Source organism: Crinia signifera, chromosome 3, assembly GCF_055691185.1.
Source record: "Crinia signifera chromosome 3, ASM5569118v1, whole genome shotgun sequence".
Lineage (NCBI taxonomy): Eukaryota > Metazoa > Chordata > Amphibia > Anura > Myobatrachidae > Crinia > Crinia signifera.
The window spans coordinates 160,222,159-160,241,450 of NC_139219.1; the positions used below are offsets into that span (position 1 = coordinate 160,222,159).

The window sequence follows — 19,292 nt, forward strand, 5'->3', positions numbered from 1 at the left end:
TTAATACTGGTGCCTACTGCTCTCTTTCAAGATATTAAATATATATATATATATATATTATGATTGTAATGTAAAAAATATTGCTCTTCCTTTTATAGCGTCATAAATAGTGAGGTAATTTATCCTTCTTAGAGTCTGGGCAGGAAGGCATAACTGGAGGGAACTTACCTTCCTGCTTCTTGTGTCTTCCTTCTTGTCTATAGAAATACTCTACACATGTTGCTTGTTCTTTTCAAGCTTCAGGATCTTACGTACGCCATGGTCCTCGGCTAGAAGGAACAAAGATTTAAATAGTCTCCTTTCCTTAATTCCTCTCATAAGTTTATTCAAGGAAAAAGCTGAAAGACCAGCCTTTGTGCAAAAGTTATGCCTAGGAACTAGCATACTAATATGTTGCTATTTGGTGAAACTGGTACATTGTGAGATTGAGTGCAATGATGCCATGTGCCTGCAGGGGGTGTTAGTCTGACCAATGGAATCGATGTCAAAAGGCAAGTTAGAGGTTAGAAGTTACTCTAGGGCAGATTTATTAAGCTCGGTGAAGTGATAAAATGTATGTTTTTTATCATGGGCCAATCGGCTCCTACTTGTGGTATATTTAATATATTTAAAGAGAGCAGTAGGCACCAGTATTAATTACAGTAACCATTAGATTGTAAGCCTTAAGGTGCATACACACTTAGCGATTTGTGGCACTGACAATATTATTAACGATATAGGCATACATACATCGTTAACAATGGTATCAAATTAGGTCCCCACTCTGTGCATGCAGTCATTGTCAATTTGTTAAATTGAGCTGCATGTACAGATGATGTGTAGTAGGTGTGTGTTTTGTGAATGACCAAGGGGAGTGCCACATCGCTCGTCATTTGCAGCATACACACTGTGCAATATTTTAAATGATACTGCTCAGATGGGGAAAATAGAGCAATATTAGGCTTGGTTTGATAAATGACAGGAATGAGCTGATCGGCCGGTGATAAAAACCAGACATTTTATCACTTCACCAAGCTTAATATATATACCCCTATGTTATTTGGATTCAGTCTGCCGCTGAACTTAAAATGACCCTAAACCTGGCTGCTATGGAGTATAAAAAGGCCCAAATGAGCACAGTACTTCCCCATAGCAGCATATGCAGTTGTATTTGTTTTTGTTTTATTTAGTACTATTATATGCATTACTGATATGTCTGAGACTAATGAAAGGAACATATCTGAGAAATCTTTTAAATGTAAAATTCCTGAATTTTGTTATTTGTGACCAGAAAGCTACCGTACTGCTAGTTTTACAGAAAAGATTTGCTCTAATTACAGTACTAATGAGCTGCTGCAGCAGCCACCTCCTCACATGCTGGAGCTAATTAAATGGACTGGTATAGCATTTACTGATACATTTGAATGAATGAAAATGCATAAGGTCACAATCATTAGCCCAGACTGACTCTGAAGAGCAAGAATCAGGTGTGCAGCAGATTTATTCGGATGCCATCTATTTGCATGATGAGGGCTCAGTTTCAGAGTCCCATTTTTATGTGCATTTAATAGACAATCTGTTGAGAACTAAATATAAAGTAATGGAAACAGCATTTTAGAGGTCAAGGAGAAAGACCTGGTATTTTCCCATTAAGGGAGGTATTAATTGGATCATTAAGCAAAAGTTGAATAACTCTGGCAATGCTTCCTCAGCATTAATAGACCAATACATATGAACGCTGAGGAGACAAAATTCAGAGGCGCATTGGCTGAAGTGGATGCAGCACGCTATGCAAGATAACAACTGTTGTCTTTTAAGATGCTTCTTGTTCGAAGGATCCGATGCATGCATTACTGATCCAAGATGCTTCCTAGGGCATATGGATTGGATCACATGCGACACCATTGGCAGCAACAGCAAAGAGGCCAGGCAAATGTCCATCCTCGAACAGAGATATTGGCCCAGTCCCTCCCCAACAACTGCAGCAACTTGCTGCCCCCAAATGGTATCATACGTTCAGTCACTGTCAGTCTGATGCCGTAGTGTGAACGATATCGCAGAGCCATGCTGCACACTTTATTAAAAGTATTAGATGAATTGATATATAGTGGTAATGCATTGGTATTAGCATGGGCAAGGTAAGGATATATGGTAGAGTTCCTAGACTTGCAGCAAAGCAACAGTTTTCAAGGATCAGTAAATGTGTGAATGAAAATATGAAAATGCTGTTGGTATAAGAAGTAATTTAGCAACAGGATTATATTGTAAAATATTTCCTGTGGATAAAACGAAAAAAGGTCATCACATATTTTAGATTTGAGGACGTTTAACATCCACAGCAGCACCAGAAAGTTATAGAAGCAGTTGGCAATGACCTTTTTAAACCCTATGGAGGGTACCAAATGTTAGTGTTTTTGAAAGATGCCAATCTCCCTGTGCTAATGCACCAGGCACATCAAACATTACTCACATTCTCAATATTCAGCTAACATTTTCAATACAAATGTCTCTCTTTTGAAAGGTCACCCTCCCCAAGGTGCTTCACAAATGTTTTAATATGGGTCAAGGAAATTAGGTAATATCTACTGTACTTGGATTTAACTGGACAATATTTGGATAATGGTAACATCAGAGATGTCTTCAGCTAAGATTACAGCCTGGGTCCTGAAATTTCTTGTTGGATAAAAAACAAGGACCATCAGCATCCAACTTAATAGCAAAGTTTCCTAGGTGTGAATACAGTTCAAGAGAAAGTGTTTCATACACCAGAAGAGAACTGACATTGACAGTAAGTACTCTCATAAGAAGCCCCTTGGCCACTGCAAAAATATGCCTCTGAAATCCGTCAGGATGATGACCTCTCTAATCTCAGTGATCCAAGGAGTCTGAAAAATCAGATGCATTGTCTGTTACTTCAGACTCCTTGGATCATTTTGTGCCTCCGCAATGCTGTTTTGTATGCTGACCATACATGTGTGGGGACCATTCTGCAGTAACTGCAGGATCAAACTACTAATTTCTTTAACAAAAGAAGAAAATAACTACAATGGTGGTCAGCAAACAACACTTAAAAAAGAGAGATTATTTACTGTATTTGCTCTTCTGCAAACGGGAGGTTTCTGTTCTCCCATAGCTCACCTCAAGAAACCTGCATCCAAAAGGGAGGTGGTGACCTGATTAATCGCTGCAGATCCAGTTTGAATCTCATATTAAAATCTCCATTCAGGGAGTATCATTACTTTTTTAGTTTCCAGAAGCTTTATATCCGTACTTTTCGTATATAATTTATTGAGTCTCAATACAGATAGTTCCATCTTCTTATTCTAATCAAATACTAACTTTAGACAGTAGAGGACAGTATTTTTACAAGTATTATACACGTTCTATTAAGTTTACATTATATATTGAGCATAAGATGTCCAATTCCTAATATAATCAAATATATGGGGGGTATCCAAGTAGCCTAGATGAAACATTGGGTGTGGAAAAACGCGCGCTATCCAATAACTTTCTCCCAAAAACACGTTTGCTGAAAATTGTGAATTAATTTCACCTTCCTGAGGCAGGTAAAACAAAATCCCTGATAATCCTCGGCACGTGCCGACTTATCAGGGATAGTTAGATGGCCCTAGCCGGACAATTACCTAAGGTAATTTACCAGGGATAATTGTATTCCTGCATATGTCTACCTGCCTGGGTCTTAATCATACAAAAATGTACATGTAAAGTTTCAATCCATTATGCATATACATAAATACATATGTATGTATATATACAACACAATACAGTGTCTACTATCACTTTAATATATACTGTAAAATGTATATAAATGAACTCATGACCATCAAATGGTGTGCCAAATCAGTAATGCTTTACAGTACATGCGCTTATAATTGTTCACTGGCAAGAACTGAACCCCTGTGTTACAGAATAATATCCATGATCAGAGTGACAAGCTGAGCAAACACAGATTCTATTAAAAACTCTATTAAGAAGTGCTCAGAATGTTCCTGTGAATAGCAGTTATATTTAACATCTAATGAATGGCAGGCCCAGTAATTATGTAATACAAACAAAACTGTACTCTTTATTATCATCGCCAGAATTTGATTACAGTATGTTGTTTTCATTATTCTTCTTTGCGTTTATTTCTAAAACACCACAAGGGTTTAATAGCGCTGTACAAGAGGAAATCCAGGCAACTACATATATGGATAATGCATTATGAGTAAGTTCCACATGCATCAGTGCAAAACAAAGGCATTTTCTGATGTGCTTTATAAATGGCCTTCAGCGTCCTGCACAAGGAACGCTAACACTATTAGCGCACATTCTTATAGGGAATGGCTAGGTGGAATATACATGATATTTGGTTCATGCTATAAAGTGGCGATCTCCACTTTGCCCAGCTGCAGTTTTATGTGTAAAGGCCTCTTTCTTTACAGTAGTTTTTTTTTTATCTGTTATTAAAGGGAAAAAAACCTGCGAATATAAAAAGGAAATTCATTTTTTTTTTTCATAAAACTCTGCCTGTACACCTATAGCTCACTGCATAAGCTCAGTAGTGGCAGTCATCAGCAATCATTAATCAGAATTTGCTTGATTAGCCTCATTAGTTTCATATCTGCAAGATAATTGCACCTGGAACTCACAATTTTGGGACAAACCCCCAATTCACATAACCTTAACACGCTCAGTAATGTAATAGTATTTTTTCTTTACATCATTACCGTCCTCTTATTCCTATACTTCACAGCAGAGCTCTCCTAAAGAATTCACTTTCATTCAATTGAGATGAAGTATTCTATAGTGTACAACATTTTTTTTTTATAAGGTAATGTGTTTAGTTTTTTTCTGTGACTGCAGGACAGGTGATTTGCATGCAAACATGACAAAGAACATGGCCCACAGTAGGATGGACTATGAACAAAAGACCCCCATGATAGGAATTTTATTACGAGTATACATTTCAGGGTAATGATCCATTTGCAATAAATGGATTGTAAGCTTGTGTAGGCAGGGCCTGTTGCTCTTGAGCTGGGCTGAAAGAGGTCCTGAAAAGGTGGCGGAACTCATTTCTCTCTGCCACTTAATTTCCCACCCTCTTCTTCCCCCATTTGGCAGACACATGGACAGAGGTAGGGATTTTGATAGCCACCTGCAAACTATAATACTTTTCTGTTAAGTTGCGTACACACTGGCCGATATAGCAATACATCATTAGCCAGTATGTTCAAGCGATATATCTGTGAATAGCATTGTTCAGATATATTGCATCGGCTCTGCAACATAGCGAATGCTCGATATAGCTAGAGAGATATATTGGCACATCATGCTGTGTGTATGGGCAATCCACGCCGGGAGCCGCTGGTGATTGACAGCTCATCAAGATTGGGCAGTGTGAATGGAGAACACACTGCCCGACCCTTCTGTAGATCTGCAGATATATATCTATTAGTGTTGACCCATCTTTACACTTACTGTGCAGGACCAAGGTGGAGGTTGAACTATTTCCAACTTACCATTAACCCTGTTTCCCTCCACTTTAACCCTTGCTCTAAAGCTACATAATTATGCTAACTGCACACTGTAATTTTCAATATATGCTAATTTAAATATTGTCTGTATATTATGCGGTGTATTCAATACCCCATGGTGAGCTGTGATGGAAAGGAGTGCCTTGTGCTCGCCGTCACAGCTCAACAGTCAGTATTCAACTGTGCCCCCCCCCCCCCCCTGCACTCGCCCTTTCCACCTCCATTGATTTTTCTCCAGTGAGGTGGATACGGGCGAGTGAGTCTGTCAAAACAGCAAGGTTTGCTGCTATATGCAGTGGGCTCGCTGCATTATCGTCGACCTTTGCCTTTCGGGGGACTCCTCATCCTGCTCTGATGGCGTGGATTCCCCCGGAACATCGAATAGGGCGAGAGGCCAGTGAGGGGGTTAGATGAGGATGGCTTGTTTTTGACGATCCTCGCCAGACACAAGCCACCTTCAACGCAGAAACCCCCTCACCGGCGGCATTGTAGGCCCCTATGTGGCTTTGTAATGTAAGTAGAGACCTCGCTTTTTATTTTAAAGGATTTGTTCTGCCAACTTTCCTAATGCAATCAGGATAATTATTATTATATCCTTAAATTGATTTAGAAGATTTGTGTTTGTCTTTATTCTACTGAAATAATGCTGTGTGTGTGTGTGTGTGTGTGTGTGTGTGTGTGTGTGTGTGTGTGTGTGTGTGTGTGTGAAAAATTGAATGAGGGGCGCCACTTGTGTGTTCTGATTGGACAATTATTTTAAAAAACAATATTCCCTCACAAAAGGTGTCAGCCAGTCTTTAAAAAATAGAGTATTGGTATATTACTCAAAATAGAAATGTGTACAATGGATAAAGAGGTGGCGACTATTGTTTTGTAGTAATATGCAGTGCCGCGGTGGGCTGCGCGGGGATGGACACGGTCCCCGGCACCGCGTCCATCCCCGCGCAGCCCACCGCGGCACTGCAGATTACTACAAAACAATAGTCGCCACCTCTTTATCCATTGTACATATATATATATATCAGTCCAAGAAAAAACGGCGCTCAGGAGGCAGGGTGGTGAAAGCACAAAACAGGTGTATTCAGATCATCAGGACAAGCTTTCGGGGTATTAGCCCCTTCGTCAGGTCAAACACCTACAGCTGTTTTTTCTTGGACTGATATTGGTTTTACACCTTCGGGCACCAGGGCCAGCTGCACTGCTGGGAAATTGAGTGCCGGCAGATTTGTATCGCTATATATATATATATATATATATATATATATATATATATATATATATATATATATATATATATATCTATCTCCTTTAATCACTGATCCAAACCTGCGTGGAATAATAAAAAATCATGAAGCAAAGTAAACATAAGGGGTCCTTATCTTTTCATATCTTATTTATACAGAGATATCATTATGGGCCCTGATTCTGGTTGACACGGTAAGCTGCAAAGATCGCATCTTATCGAGTCCCGTATTGCCTGCCCCACCAAAAAATCTCCCCCCCCCCCCACCTCTGTATCCCCTCGCAACCATGCAAGTGGGATGTGTTATTAAAATTCATCCCCTCACATGTGCCCACAGCAGGAGTAATCATTCAATGATCGGTGACCATCAACTGATTTCTCCTGGGCTCGAAATGTAAGTCAATGGTCACTAACTTATATTTGCGGGCTCCAGGATGAAAACAGGGTGGTCATGTGACATCAGCCGCCCGCCCCAGCACACTGCGTCACAGCCGCATTTACATGTGAGCGCACAGTGCTTGCATGGGGATCCTCCACCCCCCTGTGCGAGCTCCATGCTGACCGTGCAGGTCAGCGAAGCACCCACGCAGGGCACAAACATCGGTCCTCCGAGCGGACATACAGGAGACCAATCAAATAAGAATCCCGGCCTATATGTATATAAACAAATTCAGTTGCTTTGTGGATTGTGCGTTAGTTATATAACTATAATGATCTATTTTCAGTTATTTGTGTAGTTGTATAAAAGTTCAGTAACATACAGTAACTCTGCTTCTGACTACTTGAAAGCTTCCTTTTGTAATCATGTGTTCATGCATTTGTCAGGATATACTGAAGGGGTCAACATTGCAACTAAAGGTGTGTTGGCAGTGGAGTAATCAGATTGATTAGTGCAGTTGAGCATTGCTCAGATATGCAAAGGGGATATCACAGGGTTTGCTAAAATACATAATTCTGGAAGTACAGTACATCAGAGGAATGCTTTTTATGTACTTCCACAAGAAAGTAACTGTGCATGATTTGCATACACCTCGATCTAAACTTAAATATACATGCAGGTTTTAGCATAATGTTAATGTCCTTTATTTAAATAAGCTGAAATAACTATAATAAAATCTTTAAAACTAATTTGTATCTCTACAGCTTACAGCAGAAAGTTCAAAAATGCTTAGAGGATGGTGTCCGGCTCCCAATGCTCGACACAAAACAACTCCAGTGTGAGAACGATCGTCTTCAAGAGCAGACGGAGCGTGCCAACAAGGTGAGACCTATTATCCATGAATAGCCTCTGTGTGCTTCCAGAGCTGCTGTGCTGCACACATTAGCAAAGTTATGCTGCTTTCCCACTGCAGACCAGTTTAAAGTACTGGTAATCTTAAATGGTATTTAAAATGGTATTAGCATTCCCACTGCAGCAGATTACCGTTTTAAATACCATTTAAGTACCATTCCCATTGCAGTGAACCGTGTAAAATGTAGAGTGCCTAACACCCCCCCCCCCTCCCCCTAATTGTAAAGAGTGCCTAATGAGCTGCTCTTTATTATGCACGTGCACTCATTACACATGCACAAAGTGAGAACAACTAGTTCTCATCAGGCACTGGGACTGCCTGGAGGCTAAATAACGTTTAAGAGGCATTCCCACTGTCTCTTAAACGTTATTTTAACGTGTATGACTCTGCTTTAAAAACGGGTTGAAATACCATTTAACTTTAAACGGTATTTCAACTCTGGCATTTTCCCACTGCAGCCTTAAAACGGTAAATTGCGCTGAAAATCTGCAATTTATCGTTTTTTAGCTGCAGTGGGAAAGGGGCATTAAAGATGTTCTTTTCATAATATTGTTGTTGTTTTAGTCATTATGTTATTTCATAATATGAGAATTGTGGGGAAATAATTTCTGTAGTTTATATCAGGGGTTCTCAAACTCGGTCCTCAGGACCCCACACAGTTCACGTTTTCCAGGTGACCCGGCCGGTGCACAGGTGCACTCATTACTCACTGACACAGGTGGAGCTAATTATTTTACTTATGATTCTATGAGGAAACCTGCAAAACATGCACTGTGTGGGGTCCTGAGGACTGAGTTTGGGAACCTGTGGTTTATAAAAAAATAAATAAAAAAAAACAATGTTGGAGATGACACTAGCTACAAGTGACCAGTCTGTTTTCTGATGCCAGTACAGTTTCTGTATGTATATAGCAACCATACCATGATCGCGGTTTGGTTTACCAGTTAATAAAGAAAAGACAGTGGGTCTCTAGAGTTGTTATGTCAGAGCCCTTATGTCGTTCCTGTGATGTCTGGCAAAAGGGAAACTTCATCGGCAAAACATGACTAAAAGATTGTCGAAATTGTGTCAGTCATAAAAACAGTCATGGTGGAAAACATGTAAATCTGCAAATTACTTGCCGATCCATGTGTTTTCCGATCAGCCGGTTTTTAGTCATCCGAAAATCGACACTTTATTGAATAAGTGTCAATGGCAAAAGCGCGGGATTCCCAAATGTCGAAAAATCTTACATGGAATTGAATACCCTCATAGTCTTTTTATTGTAATAAAACCTTAATATTTTATCTTTCAGATCATAGACAATCAGCAAATTCAAATTGACAATATGACAGCAGAAATTCAGGTAAGACCCGGTATTGAGCCTACTGATACACAGGGGTATATATACTAAAGTACAAGTTTGTAGAAGTAAACATGTTGGTCATAGTAACCAATCAGATTCTACATATCATTCATCTTAAAACCTTCTAGGGGATAAAAGCTTGAATCTTATTGGTTGCTATGGGCAATATCTACACTTTTATAAACCTGTAAATATACTCTATATTGCCTGTATGCAAACTGTTCAGAAAGACTATGCTTTCACAAATCTATTCTTTTTTTTACATTTTTTTATGTGATGGTGATCTTCTAAGATTGTTTTCCTTTTTTTTTTTTTTCTTCTTTTTTTTTGTTGATCTATTTTAAAGAAACCCACTGGGAAAATGAATGCACAGGAGCAGGGAAAGATTTCTTTCATTACTAAATCATTGTTTCAAAACTGAATAACAGATATTTCAATTCTATTTCTAAATTCTTCTGTTGAGCCTTATAGAATCACCAAACCTTTTATTGACCCTTTGAGTTCCAAGTGAAATGTTTTCTAAATAGGTGTGAAAATTGCCAAGCAAACATTTTTATTCATCATATTGACCTGTAATGTTTACCTCATATAGGAAATATAATCTCTTTTTACAGGACATTTTTTATTTGCATTTAAATAACAAATGTGAGCAATGCTAGCATTTTTAGCAGATGTTTTACACATCTCTCACAGATGTTGGCACACAAAGGATTGTCTTTGAAATTTTGAAACTGCTGAATTGAACTTTTTGGTTGCTGCTACTTGGCAGTTTGTTATAATGGTTGTATACAAATCAATAAACCTTGAAGTTACAAAATAAGATTGAGACCATAATGGGATATGAGCGCTTTGGTATGTACCATGCATGTATATAAAGGCAGAAAGGCAAGTATCAGGAATGTTTTTTTTAGCACATGATTAATAGCAAGAAGGGGTCTTATGTGTAGTTCATTATTCATTGTCTGGAATTATGGCCTGAGGTGGAACAAACTCCTATAATTACCTGCCAGAGCACCAAGCTGTCCTCCCCACTTGATTAACTATGTATCATGCCTGAAAATCAGGTATTGCTTTTTATATATTTTATTTAGGGCATATAATGGTAGGCTTTGGTATTGGTTGTCCAGATAGTGAAACAAATGTCACCACTTGCTGTAGTTCAAGGATTTTGCTAAATGAAGATAAATATTAATCAAAATACCACATCCCTCCGAATAATATTTAAAGTCCGTGCGCATTAGGTAGCCATGAAAATGCTGGCTTTATTGTAATGTTGACATGTCAACACTGTTACATTGCTGACAATTTGGTTTAACTGTTATTCCAAAGTTAATGAGTTCCATTATTTGACCTTAATCATGTAGAATAAGGGTTCCCAAGCTCAGTTCTCAAGTACGTCCAACAGTTCGCCTTTTCCAGGTCACTTGGCAGGTACACAGATGCACTCATTACTCATGGACACATTTTGAAAGATCCACAGGTGGAGCCAATTATTACAATTGTGATTCTGTGTGGAGATCTGGATAACGTGAACTGTTGGGGGTACTTGAGAACCGACGTTGACTATCATGTCAGCATCTTGATTGTCGAAATTCTGACTTGGGACAACATCACTGCATACTATTCATAAACTTCATAGCACCTATCCAATTCTTCAGGCAGGTGGAGTATTACATTATGTAGTGAGCTCACAGCCCCAGCTTCTAGTAATGGTCCATTTCTAGAAAAAAATAATAATAATTTTAACCACTGATATTAGTTAGCTTTTTTTCCTTGTACATCAGGGATGGGGAACCTTCAGCCCTCCAGCTGTTGTTGAGCTACACATCCCAGCATGCCCTGCTAAATTTTTGCTATTTGGCCATGCTAAAACTGATGCAGGGCATGCTGGAATGTGTAGTTTAACAACAGCTGGAGGGCCGAAGGTTCCCCATCCCTGTTGTGTGTGTATATATTCCATTTTATGGTTGCCTTCCACGTCTTCAATATGAAGGGTGACGCTCGGTGCACCACATTGCTACTGCTACCCATTTTGGAAATGAGTGGTTATTCAGAAGCTGTGTTGCTTGGAGGGGTAATTGTCATATGCCTACTTCAGACACTTCAAATCATGTGCTTAAGAAACTGCTGACATTCATACACATACCTGAGAACTGGCAGGGTTTGAAGTTACTCTCTGTGTCTTCATATCATACTAAATAAGTGTCTGATCTAGTATAGATCTGGGGCTTATGTGCTGCAAAGACAACACGATTGCTGGAAATGGGGGGGTTGATGCATCATGCAGAAATGATCAGCATGTATACTTTAATTGTATTTATTTCTCTAGACTCTAAGAGATAAGCTATTCCAGGAGAGATCGTGTGTTCTTGAACTTGAGAAGAAGATGACAGAGCAAGTAGAATGCACACAAAAGCTGCACACACTTTATCTGGAAGTAAGGAGCTGGTGACATGTTGCTTGGTGCCATATTTATCAGTGTTATATAGGACTAAACATGTAACATATGAAAAGCAGCCTGTTTACAATATCCAAGTATGTTATGTTATAGAAGTATGTAGCTATATATTAGCACACATGCTGTATGTATCCCTAGAGTGCTGTGTGGCTTTGCACAGGGGGAAAACCCAAGTATGGATTCATATAGATAGCCAAAAGTTCACTCCTTTTATTGACAAGAATTTAAGCCAGACATTACAGCTCACAGTCAGTCAGTCTACCTACGTACTGCAAACCCGGAAACTTCTGAATATGAGTGAGCATAGCATAGCGGTAAAGAACACGGCCTTCTTAGATCGAGGAGTGTTGGATCCATAAAATGACAAATCTCGTTAAATAATGCTGTATAAATTGCTACAGGCTCCAGCATATGAAACTCTACGAACTGTGTAAGATAAATTGTATGTCTGCAGTACAGTATATGCTGCAAGTAGAGGTACCTTATCAGCCAGCTAGTGCTACGGTATGTCAGGGCAGTAGACTACATACAATTTGTGTTGGTGTAATAGGGCGTAATGCAAGGTTCAATGTAGTCTATTTTTCTATTCGATTTTGCTTAAATAAGCAAAATTGAATTGAAAGTGAACGCAATCGATCCCAATGCGCGGGTCCACAACATCGAATAGAAAAATAGATGCCAAACTGCACCGTGTGTACACTGTGTAATTATGTATTTTTTTTTTCCCCCAATGCAGAACCAAATGTTAAAGGAAGAAAACGGTTCCATGAGCAAACAGCTGGAGGAGTTACTTGTGTCCAGGCAGCCATTGTCAGAGAAGATGCCAGTGGCAGAGCAGCTGTTTAAGGAGATGTCCTACTGTCTGTTTGACTTGAAAGCACTCTGCAGTATTCTTAATCAGCGAGTACAAGGCAAGGAGCCCAATCTTTCCCTGCTCCTGGGCATTCATTGTAAGTATACCTGTGCATGTTTATTATAGTCAAAGTTCCTATGACTATTTTTTTTTTTACATAATGTTTTTCCCCTCTAAATAAGAAATATGGTAGTTTCCGCATGCTCGGATACATTTTACAATATTTTGGGGTAGAAGTATTTATTAGTTCAAGTTAAATAGGTTGCATGAGCAAATGGTGATAATTAACACTAACACAAATCCTAGATTGCTGCGATGAGGGTAATAAATAAGACAAAAACTTTGCCATGATGCAGACACCAATTCATTATAGATTCTAAAGTCACGAACACTAGGCAGGGGGATACAAAGGGATATGCACAATAATGACCTGTTCTGGAAGACAGATTTGCACATAGTCCAGTGTGTACACTCTATAACAGCGATGGCTAACCTTGACACTCAAGCTGTTGAACTACACATCCCAGCATGCCCTGCATCAGATTTAGCATGGCTAAATAGTGTAACTGTAGCAGGGCATGCTGGGATGTGTAGTTCAACAACAGCTGGAGTGTCAAGGTTAGCCATCACTGCATAACATCACTATGACAATGCCAAAGCAAGCACTCACAAGTCATTTGTCACTTCTACTGATCTTGGCTGTGGCCACTGACTATATCTTTTGCAAGATTGCCCAGTGTGTATGCCTTTGCCCGGGAGTTCAGGGGAATGCTTTGCCAATATTGCATTATTTCTGTGTCATAATTATTTCAAAATGTGTTGCTTTTCACAGCTGTTAATTCCTTTTCGGAGGAACATGAAGCTAGCAACCAGAGCACAGAGAGCCTCAGCAAGAAGCTGTCAGACGCGCGTCAGTTACGGAGAGACATTGATGAACTGAGGACTACTCTGTCAGACTGCTATGCTCAGGATATGGGGGAGAACTGTATCACCCAGTGATTGGCTGGGACCGGTCACCTTCACATTACATTTTTCAGCATAGCGGTTCTGTGCATTTTTATCTGGGAACATGTTCTATGCACGACACACCTGTGGCATTTTCTATACCAACCATCACCACTCCTCCAACATGGAACTAACTAGTCATTGTCTGGAATGTTCTATTTTTCTATTGACCTAAACAAATGGATACTACAGACAAAAAGCCGGTCTATGAATGTAAAACCAATCTCGCAGCTTGTCATAGCTGATGGGAGATTGCAGAAATCACTGAGGAGCAAATGTTTTAGTCTGCCATCCACTGTGCGAGAGATGTTTTTGGTTTATCCCATCTTGGCGCATTTCTTCTCATGCTGTTGCCGTCTGTGGGGATGTGGACTTTGTGGATTTTTGCTGTCATTTGTCATTAGTGGAGTCCTAACCATGTGGGTTTAAATCATCTGTCTAATTATAATATGTTTTTTATTAAGTAACATTTAACACAACTATGAGTGCTGCGCGTCTGCCAGTGGTATTGCCAGCATCGCCTCCAACATTTGTATTCCCTTGTGTACATATAGTAATGTCACAGCTCCCTAATTAGAGATGAGTTTGCCAGGCGTTTGGCAAGGCGTGACTGGTCCATTGTGCATCCACTTCAAAGTGAAGAAAAACATTATTTGAAATAGCATTTTTGCCATTTCATAAAGTGCACACCGTGGATGGTGAGTTCTAATGGTTCAAGGCCCTAAAGGGAAAGCATTGTGACTTCCCGATGTTTAGAACACGTCGATAAGAGAATTGTTAGCTCTGCGGTGCAGTAATCACAAGAGATCTGGCAGTGATGTATAATATTGTACTTGCTGTTCTGGGATGTAGTCAGTAACCGGGATATAATAATGCACTGCATAGTTAGGTGCCGGGATTAGTGCATCAGTGTCTGGTCTAACAATATCCTCACTGATTTCACAATTATTCATACGTGTGCATAGTTACTGTTGGATTACATTTCATGTGTGTATACATATATTTGTTGCCTAGATCTCTATATTTTGCGGTTACTTTACTGTGCAATTTTGGTTTTAGTTTTAATTGCAAGCATAAAGTAGAGTATGAATAAGACTTGTATTCACAAACAGCAAATGCAGCATTTCATGACATTAAGGTCCCTTCATGTTAATGATTTCAAGAACTATTACTATTGATGTTTTAAAATCAAATACATTTTCAGCGTCTTTCACATCAGAACAGCACATTTCCTTGCTGTATTCTGCCCAGTTGCTATACCATGCACAAACATTGTACTGCTGAATTTGGAAGGACAATTACGCATTCAGGACACAATCCCATCCGCGGCAATGTGTGATTTTGTTGTTGGTAGTGCTAATGAACTAGCAGTCTAGCAGAATATTATTACGCAGGTAGACTTAAAATTCATAGTACAGCTATAATTTTCTCAATTTCTGCTAAATTGACATTGATTGAATGGGTTTCCAGTAAGATGTGTGATAAAAACAAACCTAGGAAAATGACTACAATTTCCTTGAACACCAAGCGCATTAAATGATCACCCTCTGTGTTTCATGGTACTTCAGTGATTACACTTGTGCATGAAGCTTTGGTCTCAATAGAACATACTTCTAACTGACTTCCACTTGGCAACCACTGTGCATGTCTTTACTGCTGTATTCTTCATTGTCTGTACTTACACAGCACTTATATAACTATGCAGATATACTGTATATATATATATAATTTAATGATGTTCTGTCATACAAATATACTGTAGAGAAAATCTCATGTAGGCTCCTATACCAGGTCTTTTTAGGTCAGTCTGCTCTGCAAAGACCAGTACACAAACTGCTTATTTATACTCCTCATATTGTAGTACATCTGGCTTAGTAAAAGCCATACTGTAATATCATGCTATCACCCTAGAAGTAGCTGTGTGTCACATTCTTTAGCAAAGACAATCATAAAATAGATGACAAGCTTTTATGTCTTGTAGATTCTCAGCAGAATACAGCAGCCCTGCAATGCTAAGCTTTTTAGGCTGTGCCTATCAAATGCTTATATACTCAGTATACCAATACAGCTACTTTCTACTACGTGTAATACTCATTTATGAATCTCCCTGAATACTAATATCTCTTTTCTAGAATGCAGCTCACAGTCTTTAGTGTATCCTGTTTTTTATTCTGAATGCGGAGTGACAAATGCATTTCTCATGAGGTAGCACAGGCAATACTGCACGATGGCCGCCCCAGTCACGGACATTACAGCAGAGAATAATGAATTTTGGCAATATAATTTTTTTTTTAAAGGCTCCACTAGAGTTACTTTTTTTCCCAAAGACTCTAAAACCCATACGACAACTTAATTCATTTTTTACAGTTATTTTCCATTCTATCTTGTCTGTATCAATGGCATACAGTTTATATTGTTACAAGATTTATTTAGCAATCGGAACACAAGTATGTTACTAAATGTTTCTTTGGGAGGATTCTAGATACAAATACAAGATTAGTGGCTCATTAGCAATATTCTATTTGTGCCTTGTACCAGAACATGTCCATGAAATATTTGTCCAAACACTTCCTTTTCCTTTATCCTACTTCCATGGATGATGTTTCAATTTATAAAGTTCTAGAAGTGTTTTTTGTTTCTCCTGCTGTGCCCAGGAAGCATGAAAAATGAGGTAATCCTCATTTTCTATGTATGTACCCCACATATTCTAAAGAAATACAATTCGAGTTTTTTTGCTTCCTTTTTTTATTGAGGAGGAGGAGGGGGGTGTTCTGGTTTGCAGGGTGTTTGTTTTTTTAAATAATTAATTTCAAGTCAATATAGAGGGATTTAAGGAACATAGAAGAAGCATCAAAGCAATTAGAAATTCTACAGAGAAAACAATTGCCTTAAGAACAATTATACACACCATTAGTATTGCTCAAATTTACGGGGATGTTTTTTTGGTAAGTAATTATGTTAAAATGACACAAAACATCATCTGTTTAACTCTTATTGTACATAATTGTATTTTTTCTAGTATATAGCTTGAGATAGATACATAGTGTGCATTGCGTGTGTTACTATTTATTTGTATTTTACCAGTATGTGACTGAAAGAGGAAAGTGCTGTTGTTTCATAACGTCATTAGAAAGCACAGCTATGGGTGTGAGACATTTAAATCCTGTTTAGTTTGAAGCTTTTGTTTGTGAATCCTTGGAAATACCTCATGTAAATACGGTTGTCATGTTATTATAAGTAGATGGAAGCCACTGGATGGTTCCCAGTTTATGCCTTTCACTTTTCAAAGGCGGTATTATTATTTTTTTGTAATTTAGATTTACAGCTAGAATTTTGAATGCCAAAGTTCTATTTATGAGAGAAAACTCTTACATTTTAGCAAGTACAACTTTTTCACTGGATTTTGTTTATGCTTTTCAATATGTTACTGCAGAGTAAATTGCATTTTGTTACAAACTAAAGTGTCTTGTTTTGATTTTTCATATCATTACCTTTCAACTTGTTCACTTTAATGCCCGGGACCGGTTACCTTTGCCATTTCCAGGATTACATTATATACATGTCTTACCCAGTTGAAAATGTATAACCCAGGTCATGATCATTTCACAGCCTTCAAGAACATTTGGGATCTACAATGAATTTTGCACCATTAGACCAGTGGTTAACATCATACTGTACATCTGATTCAATAATAACTTCTAAAAAAATGGAGGGGCTGGTGCAGAGGAGAATGCGGTTAGGCCACAATTGCCACCATGTTCGATGTACGGAACTGCATGCATATATACTTCTGTATGCAGGATTATATGTATGTAGCTCTGTGGCATACTGTCTATACCTATATGCGTGGGTTTGCTATATATATTGATATATTGATGGGTACTTGTTTAGTTTCACGGCGGCAGTACGAGGACGCTCTAGCTAGGAATCTTGGCAGCTTGCCAGACTGCCTTAAGCTACGCTATCAGCGTAGTGCGTGCCGCACTAGCTAGGAATTTTTGCAGCTCGCCAGCTGCCTGTACGTTATCAGCGTCCTACGCTGACTTCTCCAAAGCAGCCCAGCGCTGGTACGCCTAAGCTCCTGTGAAGCCTAGTGAGCGCCTCTCACACAGCACTTTTGCCCACATGATATCCTCTCTCCTGTGAAGAGGGGATCATGCAGACGCCGGCAGAGAGGACAGTAAATCTTGCTCTCCATGTGGTTACACATATACTAGAACATTTGCTTTACAAAGCTCTTCAGCTGGGTGCATTATGTCCAATGCAAGGGTGTCCTAAGTCCAGCACGAATTGGGGACAATGTGTGCCATATATATATATATATATATATATATATATATATATATATATATATATATATATATATATATATATATATATATATATATATATATATATATATATATATATATATATATAGACATTGTAGGGGCTCTGCACACACTAAATTAACTGATAATAACTAGTGGAGATTTGGTTCATGAATTGATCAATGCATTTAAGCCTGCAGCCCCCTTCAAGGGACCCCCTTTTCTGCAGGTCCTAACACTATCGCTGAAAATGGCTACAATACACATAGCTATCACATCAATGTTTGATTCCAGGCATGCTATCTGGTCTGAAGCTCACAGCACACTTTGCTTTTATAGGTGAGCAGCTACCAACACACCTGTCACTAATCATCTAGGGAAATGGTTAACATAAGCTATGGAATCTTAGTTAAAAACAGGGTGCATGAGAGAATGTGACCACAATAAGACTAATTAAAAAAATGAATCTAATAAACAATATATACACTTAACATCGGCACTCACCTTTCCTAGTTTTGGGGTGCCCTATGGCTTGTGACCACATTGTTTAAACAGACATTGTAGGGGCTCAGCACACACTAAATTAACTGATAATAACTAGTGGAGATTTGGTTCATGAATTGATCAATGCATTTAAGCCTGCAGCCCCCTTCAAGGGACCCCACTTTTCTGCAGGTCCTAACACTATCGCTGAAAATGGCTACAATACACATAGCTATCACATCAATGTTTGATTCCATGAACCAAATCTCCACTATTTATTATCAGTTAATTTAGTGTGTGCAGCTAACACCTTCTGTAGCACTGTACCAGCGCTACATAGGCTTATAGCGTCTTGGGCTATCAGCCCAATCATGCCAATGATGCTATCAGCCTCTGTAGCGCTGGGACAGTGCTAAAGAAGGTGTTAGCTGCGCTCACCCCGCTGTCAGTGCTGGGTAAGCTGGCTATGCAGGAGACAGACCAGCACTGGATCCGGGGCTGGTTTCAGAAATACGGGGGACCCCTATGCTTTTTTTTTCCCTTGTATTTTTGGAACCGGGTTCGGCTCAATGAGCCTGGGGCTGGTAATACTCAGGAGGGGGGACCTCACGCCGTTTAAAAAAAAATATATATATATATATTTTTTTTTTTTTTACACAGGACTATGCACAGATCTCATTGATCTGTGCAGGGTTCTGGCCAATTCGCATATCAGAACCTGGTCTACATGTTTGGTGATTTTCAGACACATTTTCCCTGAATTCGCATCTCATTAAATATGCGAAAT

General features: G+C 39.0%; 1 protein-coding gene across 2 annotated transcripts in view; it reads left to right on the plus strand.

Annotated features, from left to right (window-relative positions):
- Nucleotides 1–17,163, plus strand: part of CEP85L (centrosomal protein 85L) — a 224,354-nt gene extending 207,191 nt beyond the window's left edge. For both annotated transcript variants that reach the window (XM_083176817.1, XM_083176816.1), the window contains exons 9-13: nt 7,903–8,020; nt 9,346–9,396; nt 11,726–11,833; nt 12,591–12,804; nt 13,540–17,163. In XM_083176817.1, coding sequence (XP_083032943.1) covers nt 7,903–8,020; nt 9,346–9,396; nt 11,726–11,833; nt 12,591–12,804; nt 13,540–13,706 — 658 coding nt within the window. In that variant the 3' untranslated portion in view covers nt 13,707–17,163. The remainder of the gene's footprint in view (nt 1–7,902; nt 8,021–9,345; nt 9,397–11,725; nt 11,834–12,590; nt 12,805–13,539) is intronic.
- Nucleotides 17,164–19,292: the final 2,129 nt, after the last annotated feature.